The 15,974-nt window shown below is 61.0% G+C and overlaps 2 protein-coding genes across 6 annotated transcripts in view; both read right to left on the minus strand.

The window, feature by feature from the left end:
• The window catches only part of PPP3CC (protein phosphatase 3 catalytic subunit gamma), a 38,449-nt gene extending 36,456 nt beyond the window's left edge, over positions 1-1,993 (minus strand). For 2 of the 4 annotated variants that reach the window (XM_048287311.1, XM_048287310.1), the window contains exon 1: positions 1,833-1,991. In XM_048287311.1, the coding sequence (XP_048143268.1) occupies positions 1,833-1,884 (52 nt within the window). In that variant the 5' untranslated portion in view covers positions 1,885-1,991. Of the gene's footprint in view, positions 1-1,832 lie in introns of all 4 variants that reach the window. The other 2 variants (XM_048287309.1, XM_048287312.1) reach the window with 2 other exon arrangements.
• A 1,666-nt stretch (positions 1,994-3,659) lies between these two features.
• On the minus strand, positions 3,660-14,472 carry SLC39A14 (solute carrier family 39 member 14). 2 transcript variants are annotated; one of them, XM_048287317.1, is made up of 10 exons: positions 13,722-14,472; positions 11,939-11,999; positions 11,470-11,739; positions 11,167-11,353; positions 10,427-10,596; positions 8,370-8,492; positions 7,947-8,132; positions 7,545-7,752; positions 6,618-6,802; positions 3,660-6,373 (listed from the first exon to the last, which is right to left on the minus strand). In XM_048287317.1, the coding sequence occupies exons 3-10, from the start codon at positions 11,722-11,724 to the stop codon at positions 6,227-6,229; spliced, it is 1,461 nt and encodes a 486-aa protein (XP_048143274.1). In that variant the 5' UTR covers positions 11,725-11,739; positions 11,939-11,999; positions 13,722-14,472; the 3' UTR covers positions 3,660-6,226. The 2 variants fall into 2 exon arrangements, with proteins under 2 accessions (XP_048143274.1, XP_048143273.1); XM_048287316.1 differs by lacking the exon at positions 10,427-10,596 and adding an exon at positions 9,007-9,176 and having other exon boundaries at positions 13,722-14,469.
• Positions 14,473-15,974: the final 1,502 nt, after the last annotated feature.

The raw sequence follows: 15,974 nt of genomic DNA on the forward strand, positions 1-15,974 counted from the left end.
AGAGGGGAAGGAAGAGATGGCAGCGTGGTGGGTACACCTCCATGTCCGTGGATTACAACCATTCCTGGGAAATCGCTGCTTTCCAGCAGCCCGGAATGATGGGAGCCATGGCGGGAGGAGGTTTAATAACGGGGTGATTGTGTAACTTGGAGCCTCCCGGCGAAAGTTGAGGCACCCAGTGGATGTTCCCGGTGCGTGGGGACGAGGATGGCACCGGATCAATTAGGGCAGCGAAATGTGCATCCCCCCCCAGCCTCCTCCTCCTCCTCCTCCTCCTGATCCAGGAGTTTCTCCACTAACGTATTTCTCTCCTCATTAACTGCTTCGGTGTCTTCTGCTCTTTCCAAAATAGTACCTACTATAACGGGGCCGCAGAGGGGGCCAGCTGGCACCCGCCACCGGGCATCCAGACACGGAGCAGGGATTTGGGGGAGGAAAGACACGGGGAGCCGGCAGGATGAGGGCAGCGAAGGCTCTCATCCCCCCGCCTTCCCCCAAATCCTCAGGGAAACCCCGCTTCCACCTAAAGCAGGGGCTCAGCACCCCAACCTAAGGGCAAGGATCTTGTGGGTTCGATGAAGCCCACCCCAGGATGGGGATCCCCCCCCCCACAAAAGGGGATGTCCCCTGCTGTCACCCCAAGCCAGGCAGCACCGCTGTGCCCACAGCCCCCCATCCCACAGCACTGACCAGAGAATGGAGGGAGGGGGCTGCATCCTCTTGGACCAGAGGGGGCAAAAATGCCCCCCTCATCCCCCCCGGTGCCCCCTACAAAACAGAGACACTCCCCTCCCCCAAACCAAAGGCCCCTCGGCGCCTCTGCAGAGGTTTCTGACAGAACAGGGGGTGTCCCCCCACCCCGAACCCCCACTCAGGGCTCTCCCTTAAGGGGGGGTGTCCCACTGGACCCCCCCAGCTGCTCCAGGCCTCTCCCTCCCCTTCCTCTTGGGGACGACCCCCAAACCACGCTCTGATTTTCCAGCCTCTCCCCAGCCTGAGAGTGCCCCCCCAATTTCCCCCCACTCAGGGGATGACCTAGACTGGGGATGACCCCTCCCAAACCAGAGTCCCCCTTAAGGGGGGACCACCCACCAGAACACCCCCTCCTCACCACTCCAGGCATCCCTACCTCCCCCCAGGGCCCTCCTTTAACGGGGGTGCCCCACTAGAACACCCCCCCTCCCCAAATCACGCTGTCCCCCGCCCTTTCTCCAGGCTCCCCCAGCCTGGGGACCCCCCCTCAAACCAGGCTGCCCCTCCAGAACAGGTTCCCCCCACCCAAACCAGGCATCCCCCTCCCTTTCTCCGGGTTTCCCCAGCCGGAGGGGGGGGGGCGGGCTCCGCTAACCTGGGGACCCCCCCACAAACTAAGCATACCCCGATATTTCTCGGGAATACCCCACTAAACCAGGCTCCCCTTCCTCCCATATCACGCTCCCCCCTGCTCTCCTTTCTCCAGGCCCCTCCAACCTGGGGACTCCCCCCCCCCCCAAAATGAGCCTCCCCCCCCTTTCTTCGGGCTCCCCCAGTTAGCGGACGCCCCCCTTTTAACCCCGCTCCCCCCCGCTCCTTTCTCGGGGCTCCCACAGCCTGGGATCCCCCCCTAAAACCACGCTTCCCCCTCCCTTTCTCCGGCCTCCCCCAAACCAGATCCACCCCCCCCCCCCCCCCCCCAAACCAGGCATATTCCCCTCCCCTTCCTCGGGGCTCCCCCAGCTTGGGGACCCCCCCCCCAAACCTCCCTCGCCGCCCCTTTCTCGTGGCCCCCCCTCCGTGCCGAGCCCCCCCCGCGCCCCCCGCGCAGGCAGGGGGCGCCCTCGCCGCCCCCTCACCCTTGACGATGCGCTCGGTGGTCGGCAGCTTGTTGTGGCCGCGCCCGGACATGGTGGCGGCGGCGGCGGCGGCGGCGGCGGCGGCACCGGCACCGCTCCCCGCCGTGCCCCGCTCCGCTCCCCTCACCCGGAGCGGGGGCCGCGCGGGTGCTCCCGGCGGACCCGCTGGGCTGCCCCGGCGGCGGCTCCGCGGCGCTGCGCTACCCCCGTCCCGCCCCCGCCGCCGCCGCCGCCACACCGCCCTCCGCCCTCTGCCCCCCCCCTCCCGCCCAGCGCCTGCGCCGCGCCCGCCCCGCCCCGCCCGCCATCTTGGAGGGGAAGGGGGCGTTGCTACGCAACGGGGGGGCAACATGGCGGCGGCGCCGTGAGGGGGGAGCGCGGGGATGGCGGGGGATGTTTGAGCGGCCCTTGGGCACAGCTCCGCTGCTGAGGGAGGAGAGTGCTGGGATTCCACACTGCGCTGGGAGGGACTGTAAGGATCAGCCAGTGCCACCCCCTGCCGTGCCCAGGGACACCTTCCGCTGTCCCAGGCTGCTCCAAGCTGGCCTTGGGCACTTCCAGGGGCAGCCACAGCTCCTCTGGGAATTCCGTCCCAGCCCTTCACCACCCTCACAGGGAAGGATTCCCTCCCAATATCACATCCAGCCCTGCCCTCTGGCAGTGGGAAGCCATTCCCTGGGTCCTGTCCCTCCATGCCTTGTCCCCAGTCCCTCTGCAGCTCTCCTGGAGCCCCTTTAGGCCCTGCAAGGGGCTCGGAGCTCTCCCTGGAATTTCCCTTCTCCAGCTGAACTTTCCCAGCTCTCCCAGCCTGGCTTCGTAGCCGATAGTCCTTAGACATAAAATTTCTGAGGGAAAGGAAAAACAGATGATGGTCTGTTCCCACCACTGTAAGATGAAGGAAGACAGGTTTAGATGGGGTATTGGGAAGGAATTCCTCCCTGTGAGGCTGGTGAGGGGTTGGGATGGAATTCCCAGAGAAGCTGTGGCCGCTCCATCCCTGGAAGTGCCCAAGGCCAGGTTGACAGGCCTTGGAGCAGCCTGGGCAGTGGAAGGTGTCCCTGCCCCTGGCAGGGGTTGGCACTGGATGAGCTTCAACCAACCCAAACCATTCCAGGAATTCCATGACCCCATCCAGCATCCTTTGCTGAGGTAACTCAGGTTTCAGGCATTCACCAAAACACAAGGATTTTGCAGCAAAGGAGAGCCCACTCAAAGCCCCCCCTGGAAGTGCGGATGAGTGGGAGCAAGTCCGATGCTCACTGTGACCTTCCTTGCTTAATAAGACATTAATATTTTTATAAAACACTCCAGAATGTCAAGATTTGGTTTCTTTAGCTGCAACAGGGTTTCTAAAAATTGCGTTTGCTGCTCAGAGCTGGCAGCTGGGGCGGAATGGTGTAGAAAAAGGGGGAAAAAAGGGAAGCAGAAAAGCAAAGTTTGGGGTTTTTTTCCCTAGTGGAAGGTGGGAAAACAAGGATGCAAACACTGCCAGGAGCCCGGCTTGTGTGAGCTGGAGAGAAATCCAAAATCCCGCATCTCCCAGATAAACCACGGCTTGGAAATACATTTCAGATAAACTAAAAAAAAAAAAAAAAAAAAATATATATATATATATAAAATTAAGGAAGGGGTTTTTGAGCCGCAAAGGCCGTGCCATGCGGGCAGGCCGGGGGTTGTCAGTGCCACCTTCCGTCAGCCGCGCCGCACTGCATAGCCACGGAAATCCAGCTGGAAAACCGGGATTGCATCACCCAGCCCAGCTCCCACCCCTCCATCCCCCAGCAGCAGGGAGGGTTTCACTGCCGGAGCACAACTGCGGACCCTCCGTCGTTACAGAATATATTTTATTTATGGAATTTTACAAATATCTGTACAATTCACGTGACATTTTAAGTTAACGCTCTTTTGTTTCGGCGCGTTCTCTCCTACAACACCTGAGTTATAATTGAAATACTGAGATGGAACTTGAGCTTCCAACCGGACGCGGGGGAAAGAGACGCGGATGAAAATCCGTAAGGAGCTCGATTGGGGTGGGTTCCCCTCCTCACCCTCCCCATCCCTCTCCCGCTGGCAGGTGCCAGCCTGCCCAGCCAGGAACAGGAGCTCTCCTTGGTGGCAGGAGAGCCTCGCTTCCCACCCCCCACATCCCAAATCTCCGGGTTGCAGATTTCTCAGGAAATGGGGATGAACTCAAAACGAGAAGACGACGGACTGGTGATTCCCACAGTGAATCCTGCCGGCTCCGAGGAAGCCAAGCCCTGCTCCTGCCACTTCCCAGCTCTTGGGGACCTCCCAAGCAAAGTCCACGGGGCACAAACCCCCTGATTGCCCCCGTCCTCCCCCACGGAGGCTTTTCCAGCCGGGATGCAGCCCTAGACCCTGTGCCTCGCCAGCCACGTGGTGTTTTCCAAGTGCTTCCTTGAGAGAGAGGAGAGGGCACCTGTGCCAGTCAAAGGACTCAGATTTTCCACATCGAGTCAGTCAGCCAGGGCTGCAGCTCTCTTAAGCAAGGAAAAAGTGTTTCCAATGCCACTTTTGTCCTGGAATCAGCAGCACAGGGAATGACTGCAAGGTGCTGAATGATTGCCCAAGCCAGGACAGGCCACAGGGTTCTGTCCCAGAGGGAAAAGTGACTTATGGTGACATTCCACAAGAGACACCACACGGGACAAAGCGGAGGCTATCTCTCCTTTAGGGAATCACCCGAGGACCATGTGGCACCTCTGAGTGAAGGTGATCCCAAAAAGGCTCCTTGCTCCTCCACAAGTCAATATTTAGGTTTTGGGGTGGAGGACAAAGCCAAGAGCCGGGGAGTGCCAAGGGGACAAATGCCCAGCCTAGAAAAGCCACTGAGAGCCCAGGTGACGATCCGTGAGGATCCTGGCAGTGCCAGAGGCCAGGGGCTCGGTGACAGCTGTTGGGAGCTTAGGAAGAACATCCCCCAGCTGGGAACTACGGGAATTCAGGGATTACAGCGATCCCACCAGGGTACAACACTGCCAGGGGTGCCAAGCCTGTGCCAGGGGCTGAGGTCCCTCTGTCCTGCGACAGGCAGGAAAAATACCGGGCACAGCCTTGGCTTTGCCTTCCTCAGGGGGATAAGGGAAGGTGTGGGAGCCTCAGCTCCAGCACGGTACCACCGTGGGCCACCACCCTGTCACACCCCACGCACCTGCACAGGTGGGGAGTGAAGGAAGACTCTTCCCAAACACTTCCCAAAGCACCTGCACCTCTCCTCCATCCCAATTCAGCGCCAAACAATGAGGGATTCCCCTGAATCCACACAGCCACAAGCTCACACCAGGTATGGGATGAGGGGTCTGGGGGCAACAGGGGTGCGAGGGAACCTCAAGCAACACGGGTGGGGTGGGCAACCTTATCAATATGATAATAAGTAATTCACCTAGTGAATCTGGGAACGCCAGCCTGGAGGCAGAGCTGGGGAGTGCCTGGAACACCCTTCTCTGGCTACTCCCTCAGGCTGGGAACATGCAACCTAAAGAGGTTCACAGTCCGAGTTTTGCTTTTAAAAACACCCCCCACCCCACCCTGAACCTCAGTGCTGTTTAACAACCGGTGGCTGTTCCTGGGTGTCACCGTGAGCTTGGACACAGCCTGAGGAAAAAATCCCTGGGCTGGAGCCCACAGCCAGGCAGGGCTCTGCTTCATCCCCTTCTCACCAGCCCTCACAGAGGAGGAGTTGGGATTTGCCCCCAGTTCCAGCAGCACGGACTGAAGGGGGGTCAGGACATCCTGGCAGGCTTCTCCCAGCAGCCCAAGTGTCACTCCAACCCGGTTTGGTGTCCTCTGCTCTGAGCACTGACACCCAAAATGTGCTTTAAAACCCCTGCCCTCTTCACCTCGCTCTTCCCAGGGCATTGTCCGGGCTGAAACAGAGCGAAAGCAGTTGGATGATGGTGACATCATGAGCCTCCTCATCCTCAGAGAGCACAGTTCTGAGGGCTGGCTGGTGGGGAACTCTCTGAGAAGGGTCTGTCCCCATCACACACCCCCACAGGGGTCAGGACAGCGTCATGTCCCATGGGAATGCTCCGAGCACAATGAGAGGAGCAGCACGGCTGGAGCAGCTCCTGTCTCCCCACTCCATCCTTCCTGGGAGAGGCGAGGAGAGAAGGGATATGACACTGGAAAAAAGTCAGGTCAGTCCTATGGGAAGGGGAATTCCACTCCCTTCAGCCTTAAACCAGAATAAAATCCATGGAATAGCTTTCAAAGCAATGTCTCTCCTGTAGTGTGACGTCAGTGCCCGCACAGGTACTGTCATATGTTTGCAGCAGGAAAAGCAAAGAAAAAAAACCAAAAAAAGAAAAAACCCTTTCCCCCCCCAAAAAAAACATGGAAAAATTGGATCAGGGCTGCGGCTTGGGCTGGTCCTACCCTATCTGGATCTGCCCCGAGTACATGGTGAGCAGCACCATGATGGTGAAGCCCGTGAGCAGCCCCGCGTTCTGGATGGCGAAGGTGATCAGGGCGCTGCCGTTCTGCTCGTCCTCCCGGCTCACCTCGTTCATCTCGGGGAACTGAGGGGGGAAAAATTGGGATGGCAGGGCTCAGTGACAGCTCCATCCTTCCCTGGCAAACATCCACCACCCTCTCATCCCGGGAATTTCAGCCAGGCAAAGCAAAGCAGAGATATCTGCGTGTGCTGAGGGGACAGAGCAAACCCCGCCGTGCCTGCCTCGCCTGCAGGCTGAGGGCAAGCAGAGCTTTTCCTAGGAAAAAATCCCAGGATTTTGGGCTCAGGATTTGGGGCTTAGGATTTACCATATCAGCCAGTGCTATGTACAGGAACATCCCTCCAGCCAGAGCGAAGATCCAGTTGGCAGAGAAGTGGCTGCCGGCCACGATGCCGAAGGCCAGGCCCACGTAGCAGCAGCAGGCGGAGATGAAGTTGAAGAACAGCGCCTGGCGAATGGTCATCCCGGCGTTCAGCAGGATCACAAAGTCCCCTGTGGGAGAACAGGGTGGGAGGATGAGGAGAGAAGGGCTGACAGCAGCATCGGGACAGCAGCGGCTTGGACTCGAGGTCATAGGATCCCGGAATATCCCGAGTTGGGAGAGAGGCGCAAGGATCAGAGGCCAACCCCTGGACTGCACAGGACACCCCAAAAATCACAGCGTGTGCCAGCTCAAGAATGGGCTCCCTGTGCCTGCTGGCACTGGGCACTGACCTCTCCACTGCCCTGAAATTCAGACATTCACACCCAAACCCGCCTCTCCTTCACTGACCTCTCCACTACTCCTAAATTCAGACATTCACACCCAAACCCGCCTCCCCCCTCCACTGCCCCTAAATTTGGACATTCACACCCAAACTTGCCTCCCACCCACTGACCACAGCACTGTCCCTAAATCCACACATTCACACCCAAACCCACCTCCTCTCCACTGACCACTCCACTGCCCCTAAATCCCGACATTCCCACCCAAACCCGCCTCCCCCCTCCCAAACCAACGAGGTGTTGAGGGTTTTTTTTTGTCTTCAGATGCCTCCATCTAAATTTAAATCTCAGACATCATATTACCTCGTTATTTTTAGAGCGGCGATTACTCAGTGCAGTTTACAGCCCTCCCTTTCCCCCCCCCTCAGCAGCATCACTGTTTATTCCACCCCAAATTTTCCTTTCTGCATGGAAAAAGGACGGACTCCAGAGCGAGCAGGACCAGGGGCAGATCCAAGGAGTCCCATACCCAGCTCGTGTGGGAATTCCTCGCAGAGTATGGCCACGGAGGTGCTGATCCCTTGGAAGACGGACACGGTGAAGGAAGCGCCGATGGCCAGGCCGTCGATGAAGTTGTGGAGGCCGTCGCTGAGGGTGATCATCCAGGCCAGCGTCCCGATGTCCGAATACCTCACCTCCTTCAGCCAGTAGCACGCGCTCTGCGAGGCCTGCAGGTCCTGCCACAGCACCCCAACACGGGGGTCAGCACCCAAATGGGGTCACTGATCCCTCCTCCAGTCGGGAAAACCACCCCACTACTCATCAAACCCACACAGCGGAGCCGTTTGTTCCCACCACGCACAGAGGATTTGGGATGCAAAACCATTGACAGGTGGGATTTTGCCACAATCCCATGGGATGAGGCACTCACCTGGACAGAGAGGGAGCCCACCACGGCCTTCTCATCCCCAGAGGGGGGCTTGCATTCCAGGTCGCTGGTGATGTGTGGGATCATGTGGTCCAGGTCCCCATTCTGCAGCTTCTCTGTGACCCCCTCGTCCCGGTCCTTCTTGGAGGGCAGAGCCTCGGGGCCGTAGTGGCTGTGCCCGTGGTGGTGCTGTGGGATCAGGGGGTTCATGTCAGCCATCCCGATATTCCTGCTGTCAGCCATCAGCCATCCCGATACCCCTGCTGTTTCCCACCTCTCCATCCCGATATCCCTGCTGTTTCCACCCCTCCATCCCGATATCCCCTCTGTTTCCCACCTCTCCATCCCGATATCCCCGCTGTTTCCCACCTCTCCATCCCAATATCCCTGCTGTCTCCCACCCCGCTGTCCCCTGCTCAGCCTCACCTGGTCCTTCTGCTTCAGGAGCATCTTCAGGATCTTCTCCGTGAAGAAGAAGAGGTAGAAGCCCCCGAACACCACAGCGGATTTGGAAACGTAATAATCTTCCTGAGGGTTGAATCCAAATGCCTGCAGGCAGGAGGGGACACCAGAGAGGATGAGGAGCAGGCCCTGGCAGTACCCTTCATCTGCCTTGGCTCCTGGGGTGACACTGGAGAGGTGACACAGCTCTGAGCTCTCTCTGAGGAGCAGCTGCTTTGGGGACAAGCTCAGGAAACGCCTCTGTGCACCTTTAATCTCCCTCATTCCCTCCTCCAAGCTGGCTGCGCCCCAAGGCGTTGGATCCAGCACCTGCACTGGGGCAGGGATGGCAGAACCAGGCTCTGCTCTGCACGGGGGACCTGCCTCCAGGGCTGGAAAAAGCCAGAAAAGGCAATAAAACAACGATTCTCTGCTTGAAGCAGACCGGGGATCTCTCTGGAGCGATTCCCTTCCAAACTGCAGCTCCGAGGGGCTCCCAGCCCTCCATACCTCGCTCCGGCCTTCCCCTTCTCCAGCCAGCGAGCGCCCAGAGAGAGAGAGAGAGAGAGAGAAACAGCCCCCGAGAGAGAGAAAAGCACAGACCCGCCGGGCCTCTCCCTACCTCGGGAATGAGCTGGAAGAGGGCGTTGGAGTAGAGAGTTCCAATCGCCAGAGCTATGAAGTAGAGGAGCAGCCGCTTGTAAAAGGTCTTCTTCATGAAGGGCACCACGCTGGCTCCCACCAGCGAGCACAGGGAGATGACGGAGACGCAGAGGAAACCGTAACCCCAGACTGGGACAGCCAAACCCACCCCAGGAGACGGGAGACGGGAAGGGACGAGATCAACATGGGGATGGGCAGGGAGGGAATCCACAGCGACAGGAGGGAGAGAGGAGGGAGGGAGAGAGGGGAGAGAAGAGGACATTCATTAGTGATTGTTGTTCATCTGGCGCGGCCTCCGAAAGGGCGAACCCGGCGCTGAGCGGCTTTGGGAATGGCTCTTTGGGAAAATTCGGGAAACTCAGCTCTCCCAGCTGGGTTTTGGCAGCCAGGCCGTGTCCCAGCCAGCCCCCAGCTCTGCTCCGTGGGCCATTCCCAAGCCACAGAGCGTCCGGGTTCCCTCGAGCACCTCGTACGCTCCATCCCTGTCCCGCAGCCGGTCCCTGCTGGGATGCTCTGGGTGCCGGCGGGGTTGGAGTGCACCTTGGGCATTTCAATTCCCGGCAGATCAGGAATTAGAGGCGCTTGGTTTCTATGTCCAGCAAATAAAAGTTGCAGTTCTAGAGCTGAAAAGGAGCCTGGATAAACATCCCATTGCCAGCACAGATACGGCGTTCACTGCCCCGCAGCAAAACAGGCAACGCTGGGGGGGAAAACCCACTGGAATTTTAAGTCTGGATATGCAGCTGAAATCCAGTTCATCCTCTGAGGAGCCACCCGGACCATGATCCAAAGGTGCCCAATCCAGGTGGACTTGTTCAGCTCCAGGACTGCACAATTACAACACAATTAATTTGCAATATTTCTGTCGGTCCCATCAGAGCACCAGGAAACCTCATGGAAGCCGGAACCCTTGTGGGAACATCGGGCTGGGAAATCAGGTAGGAGGGAAAAAAGAGGCAATTAAAGGATTTGTAAAAATTGGCTGATTCCAGAGGAAGCCGGTGCTTCTCTGGGCTGTTCTCCGTGTTTTTATATGGATATTTGATCATATTTTCATGGATATTTCACATTTCTTTCCCTCTGGCTCATGCCAGTAGCGCTGCCACAAGTGTGGCTGAGCACATCCCTCCAAGGGACACACAGAGCAGGAGCAAACAGCTTTTCCCAGCACATTCCCACTCCTCAGACGTGGCAGGGATGGAGAACACCGCGGGTTTCCTGGTGCTTGGAAGGGTGAGAAAAGACCTGCGGAGCCCCTTGAGCCAAGCCCTGAGCCTCGGGTGACGAGGGGTCGGATCGATTCGGCGGGGTGGAGGCAGAGAGGGCGCCCGGGGAGCTGCCCCCGGAGACGGGAGAGAGGCAGGGACGTTCTACCGCACCTCTGGGATGAGCTGGAAGAGCGCGTTAGAGAGCAGCGTGCCGATGGAGAGCGCGATGAAAAACAGGAGCACCCGGCTGAAAAAGGCCTTCTGGGAACACGGAACGATGAGGACTCCGAGCAGGGAGGCCACGTTAATCATGGACACACTGAGAAAACCAAAGCCCCACACTGCGGAACGAGAAGAAACGAGGGCCAGACATTACCGAGGCTCTCGGAGAGCCCGGATCCGGGCAGGTGGGAAAGGCTGGCTCCGGATGCTCCAGCTGCGACAAAACCGTCATGTTTGGTGCAAGGAAGGTGGGAATGAAGCCACCGGGTTCCTTGGAAAAGGTTTTCCCAAGCCAGCCCCGACGTGGGAGAAGCTGAGTTGTGCTCAGGGCAGCTGATCCAAGACCTTGGGCATGGTCGGGAGCAGGACAGACGGGAGCTGGTTGAGCACCCGCCGGTGGCTGGAGGCCAGCGGGTCCCTCCAGGGGCTGGGTCACCCCCTTCCACCCACGGGAACCCAGAGCAGAGTCCCCTCCTCATCCAGCTATCCCGGAGGCACAGAAGTTATCCCGGCAAAACCACACCACAGCACGATACACAGCGAGGAGAACTCGGTCAGGATTCCCAGCTGCTGGAGGCAGGGAATTCCCAGGAGTGGGAACTGGCTGTCCCACAGGTCCCTGGGTGCCTCGTGTCCCCGAGCTCCATGCCCAGGCCCAGGCAGTGCCCCTCCCCCAGCACCCCACTTACCTTCAGCTGAGCTGGGCCTGCTCTCCTCCGTCTGCTCATTCTCCTCATTTTCCAGGTTTTCGGAGGCGCACGCCCCCGACTCCAGCTGCTGCAGGATGGTGGGGCAGAACTCCTTGAACTCGCTGTGCCCCACAGGGGAGCCCTCGCTCAGGTTGTGGATGGCGAAAAGCTCCACGGAGCTGAAGCACTGGGGAAGGGACAGGAACGTGCCTTGAGATTCCCACAGCTCCGCAGGGGAGATTTCGGGAGTCCGCAGGGAGGTTTTGGGGATCCACAGGGAGGTTTTGGGGATCTCCTCCTTACCCGGGAGAGGTTCAGGCGCTGCTGAGGTGTTTGGGAGACGTTGGCGTGTCCCACTCCCACATCCAGGCGGTTCAGCAGGGCCTTGAGCTGCTTCAGATTCAAGGTCTGGCTCTCTCCGTAGCGCTGGAGCAGATCCTGCAGGAAGGAGGCTGCGGAGACTCCAGGGTTGTCCCTGCCCGCCCGGACCTGCAGGCAGGGGAGGAGGCAGAGCAGCAGGAGCAGGCAGCAGCTCCGGGGGCCCGCGCTGGGGATCATGGTGCCTCTGGGATGCTGGGATAAAACCACACTGCTGTTGGCTTTGGCATTCCCAGCGCTCCAACCACCGCTCCTCCGCCCCACCGACGGATTTATCCTCAGGGAATGGGGAGCAGCGCTGGGAACACCCAGATCCCGAAGGGGAATCAGCATCTTTCCATGCAAGACCACCCCCTTCTCCTCCACCCTGAGCCACCCCACGCCCCTCACTCACCGTGAGGGGCTGCCAGGACACAGCTCCCGAGGGCTCTCCAGCTCCACAACACCTCAGGACCCTGGGAAGAGCAGGATTTTTCGGGAAGCAGGCAGGGCTCTGCCAGTGCCAGCCCCAAACCCAGCTCTCTGCGGGGTGAGGAGTCACGCTCCAGCCCTTGGCCACGCGTGGGTCCCCTCGGTGTCGCCGGGGCTGGGACACAAACACCTCCAGGACCTCAATGCCAGCGCTCGGAGGAACACGGGAGCCCTGGGGACAGAGGTGGCCTGTTCATTAGGTTATAATTTAACCAGGATAATTACCATGCACCGAGTGCTTCCCCGCTCTAACTGTAGGTGCCTTTATAGTGTTTGCCCAGAATCAATCCTTGCCCTCTCTGCTCCTTTCATACGCGCCGGGAATTGATAAAAGAGGGGTGGCACAGCCCCGGGGAGCAAGGAAGGGGCTCAGGGAGAGGGGGGGGATGCCAGGCACGACCTGCACGTCCACCTTGAGAGGCACCCAAGAGCCTGGAGCTCGGGCCGCCTTCCTGGAAAAGCTTCCCTGAAAGGTGGATGGCAAATGTGGGATTTGCAAGGAGAAAATAAAAGTTTGCTGCCTCCATCAGTGCAGCAACCATCCCGATCCCAGCGTGGGCTCCAAGCACACCTCCTGATTCCCCTGGCTCCCCTTCCTGGGGGCTGCTGGTGCTCCCGACCCAGCCCCAGGACACCCCGCAGTGCCTGGCCCGTGCTGACAGCTCGCAGGCTCCAGTCTCCTCCAAAAACCAGCCCAGGACATTTTTGAAGCCCGGCCAAGCAATTGTTCCAAAAATAACCTGGGGCCAGGATTTCCAGGCCAAGGGGCTGCCGGGGAACCACAGGACCCCGCTCCTCATCCAGGACCCCATTCCCCCTGAAGGCTCCCACATTCCCACAGGTTTTACCAGCTTACCACCACCTTGTGAGCTTTGTTCTCCAGGAGGTTTAAGCCTCCTCCTGCCAGGGCTTAGCTCGGATGCTTTGACTTAACCCCTCTCCTCCCAAAACGAGGGAGGGAGCTCATCCGGAGCAGTGCTGGGAACACCCTGCTGGATGGGGGGACCCGAGGGACCTCTGCCTCTTCAGCACCCCCCAGCCAACCCAGACCCTTCCTCTGCCTCCCTATCCCAATCCACCCTTCCAGGTGGGTCCTGCTGGGCGACATGGGACATCCAGGTGGCCAGTGACTCCCACAGGTGCTGGCACACAGCCCACCGTGCCAAAGGTTTGTCCCGGCTGGCCGCACATCCCGCTGGCTGCCCTTCCCTGCCCGTGCCAGGCGAGTGCTCCCCATATCCCTGATCCAACCGGGAGCCGTCCTGCTCCCTGCACACCGATGGTCCGGCCCGTGCCAAGGCACGCAGCTCTCTCCGCTGCCAAAACCCCTCGCGGGGGTTTCTCCCAAAGCCAGGCTGAGCCGGATACACCCAGGGTGGAAAACCGGACCTCAACTTCCCCCTGCTGCCAAGGGAAAGGCAGGAAGAGCTGAGCAGGCAGAGCCGGGCAGAGCTGCGCTGGCTCGCTCCGTTTTAGGGCAAAACGAGGTGGAGGAGCCGCCCCTGCGGGAAAGAAGGGTCCAAAGAAGCTCATCCCGGTGGGCTCCCACCCTCTGGAAGCCCAGGGCAAGGCAGGAGGGTGCCGAGCACACCCAGCCCAGCATCCCGGGACAAATGGGATACGACAAACACCAAAGAGCACCGACCCTCGCCATCCCCACCGCCAGCTGTGACCCCCCCGGAGCCCCCCGGCCTCCTGCCCGCTACCTTCAAGGGCGTCCTTCCACCGGGATCCGCTCTCGGAGCCCGGAGCCAGCGCCTGACCTACTTTATCGCTCCTCGGGATGGGGCACGGGGACAAAACCGCTGCCACGGCAAGGGACGGATGCCCGCGAGAGGGATGTGCCCGGGAGCGATGCCCGGCAGCCACGACAGCACAACGCAGCTCCCGAGGCCAGGCAAACCCTTCCCATCTCCCTGGGGTTCACTTCCCAGAGATCATCGATCCCGGCCGCAATCCACACCCCCCACCCCCCCCGCTCCAAGCGGGAAGGTGACGCCGGGAATAAGAACCGCTGGCACAGCCGAGCATGACCCCGGCGACGTCAGCCCCGCGCCAGACGCTTCCCGAAATCCCGCGCAGGGACAGCTCGCTGGCGCAAAGCTGGAGGCGAGGGGGGCAGTGGGGGCCCCCAAATTCTCCCTCCCTCCCCCGGACCCATCCCGCTCCTGCCGGGGCGGTCGGAGCCGGCGGGGCCGAGCTCCTTCCGGAGCAAACGCCGCTCCACGTGTCCTGCGGCAAGGAGGGTGTCCAGGGGCTGCCCGGGGCACGGAGGTTTTCCGTGCCCTGCGGCTCCGTCCCGGGGCCGGTAGCGGACACGCTCCGCGTCACGGACACCCTCGGCCGCCCCTGGAGCCTCCGGACAGTGTCCTGTCCCTGCCTTCCCCGTGATCCCAGCCCGCAGGCCCTGGGGCGGGCAGATGGGCGGCGAAACCGGGAGATTCCCCGGGCATCCCGCCCCACACGGACCCCCCAGTCCTGCCCAGTGCCCCCTGTACTGGAGCTGCTGCTGCCCCCCAGTCCCTGCCCCATCCCGCCCCACTCCCCATCCCATCGCCGCTGCCTGCTCCCAGAGCTTGCACTGGAGGTGCCAGACCCCATAACTGGGTCCCGCACCCCAAAACTGAGTCCTGCACCCCATAACAGGGTCCTGCACCTCAGACCCCACCTCTGCCTGCACCTTCACCTGCCCCAGACCCCACGGGCTGTCCCAAAACGAGCCCCCATGGCTGCCCGCAGACCCTAGGACCGGTCCCAAACCCTAAACAGCCGCTCCCTGCATCCTTCCCTGTATCCTGCATCCTTCCCTGCATCCCCCATCCCCATCCGGGGCTCGGGGCCGGCCCCAGCCCGCTCCCGCCGCTCCGCTGCCTCCCTCCCCGCAGTAGCCCGCCCCGCAGCCGCTTGCCCGCCGCATCGCAGAGCTGCGCTGCCCACCCCGGTCCACCCCGGTCCATCCCGGTCCATCCCGGTCCCTCCCGGTCCCACCTCAGCTCCCGCTCCCGCCGCCGCTCGCTCGGGGCCGCGCCGGGCGCACGCGCGGCCGCGGGCACGGGGAGCGCTCCCATTGGCTGCCACCGCCGCAGGCCACGCCCCCTCCGCGCCAGGCCACGCCCCCTCCGCCGTGCGGCGCCGGGACCCCCCAAAAATCCCACCCGGGACCCCCAAACTGCCCCAAAACACCCGCCCCAGGGAGCACCTCTCGGAATCCCCAACCCCTTCCCCCCCCCCCGGCACCGGGACCCCCAAACACTCTCCCCGGGACCCCCCAAAAGGCACCCGGGGGTATTGGGACCCCATGGAACCCACTGAACACCCACGCTGGGGGCACCAAGACCCCGAGGACACCTCCAAGCGACCCCCTCAGAGGCACGGGGACCCCCTGGGACCCCCCAAGCACCCAGCCCAGAGCCACGGGGACCCCCCAACACCCCCCCGGCGGCACCACACGCACCTCCCCGAACACCCTTTGGAGGCACAGGGCACCCCAAGGACCCTCCAAACACCCCTTGGGAGCATTGCTCACCCCTCAACCCCTTCCCAAGGGGTCACAGCACCAAATATCCCCTTGGGGGCACCTCAGGGACCCCCCTGGAAATGCCCTGGGGGGTTCAGGGGGGGACTAATCCTGGCAGGCAGATCCACCCTGGCTCCTCTCCCTGTGCCAAGGAGGACGACAAGGACAAGGTAGAGTTGGGATACAAAAAGCTGCTGGAGGGGGTCAGGAAGAGTGAGAGGACCCCTCCCCAGCACCCCCAGGGCCAAGCTTTGCTCCCAAATCCCATCCCAGGCTGGGCCACGGCTGCCAAAGTCCGGCGGGATTGGCAAATGAACGGGGATAAATGATTAACCCGGGGCACAGGGTGACAGCATGGGTGGCACCACTGCTGTGACCCCCCCTCGGTGTCCCTGCTCCATCCTGGGATCCCCTGGGAATGAGGGGCACCCTCCCCCCCCCA

The sequence above is a fragment of the Corvus hawaiiensis genome, chromosome 27 (assembly GCF_020740725.1).
Source record: "Corvus hawaiiensis isolate bCorHaw1 chromosome 27, bCorHaw1.pri.cur, whole genome shotgun sequence".
Taxonomy (NCBI): domain Eukaryota; kingdom Metazoa; phylum Chordata; class Aves; order Passeriformes; family Corvidae; genus Corvus; species Corvus hawaiiensis.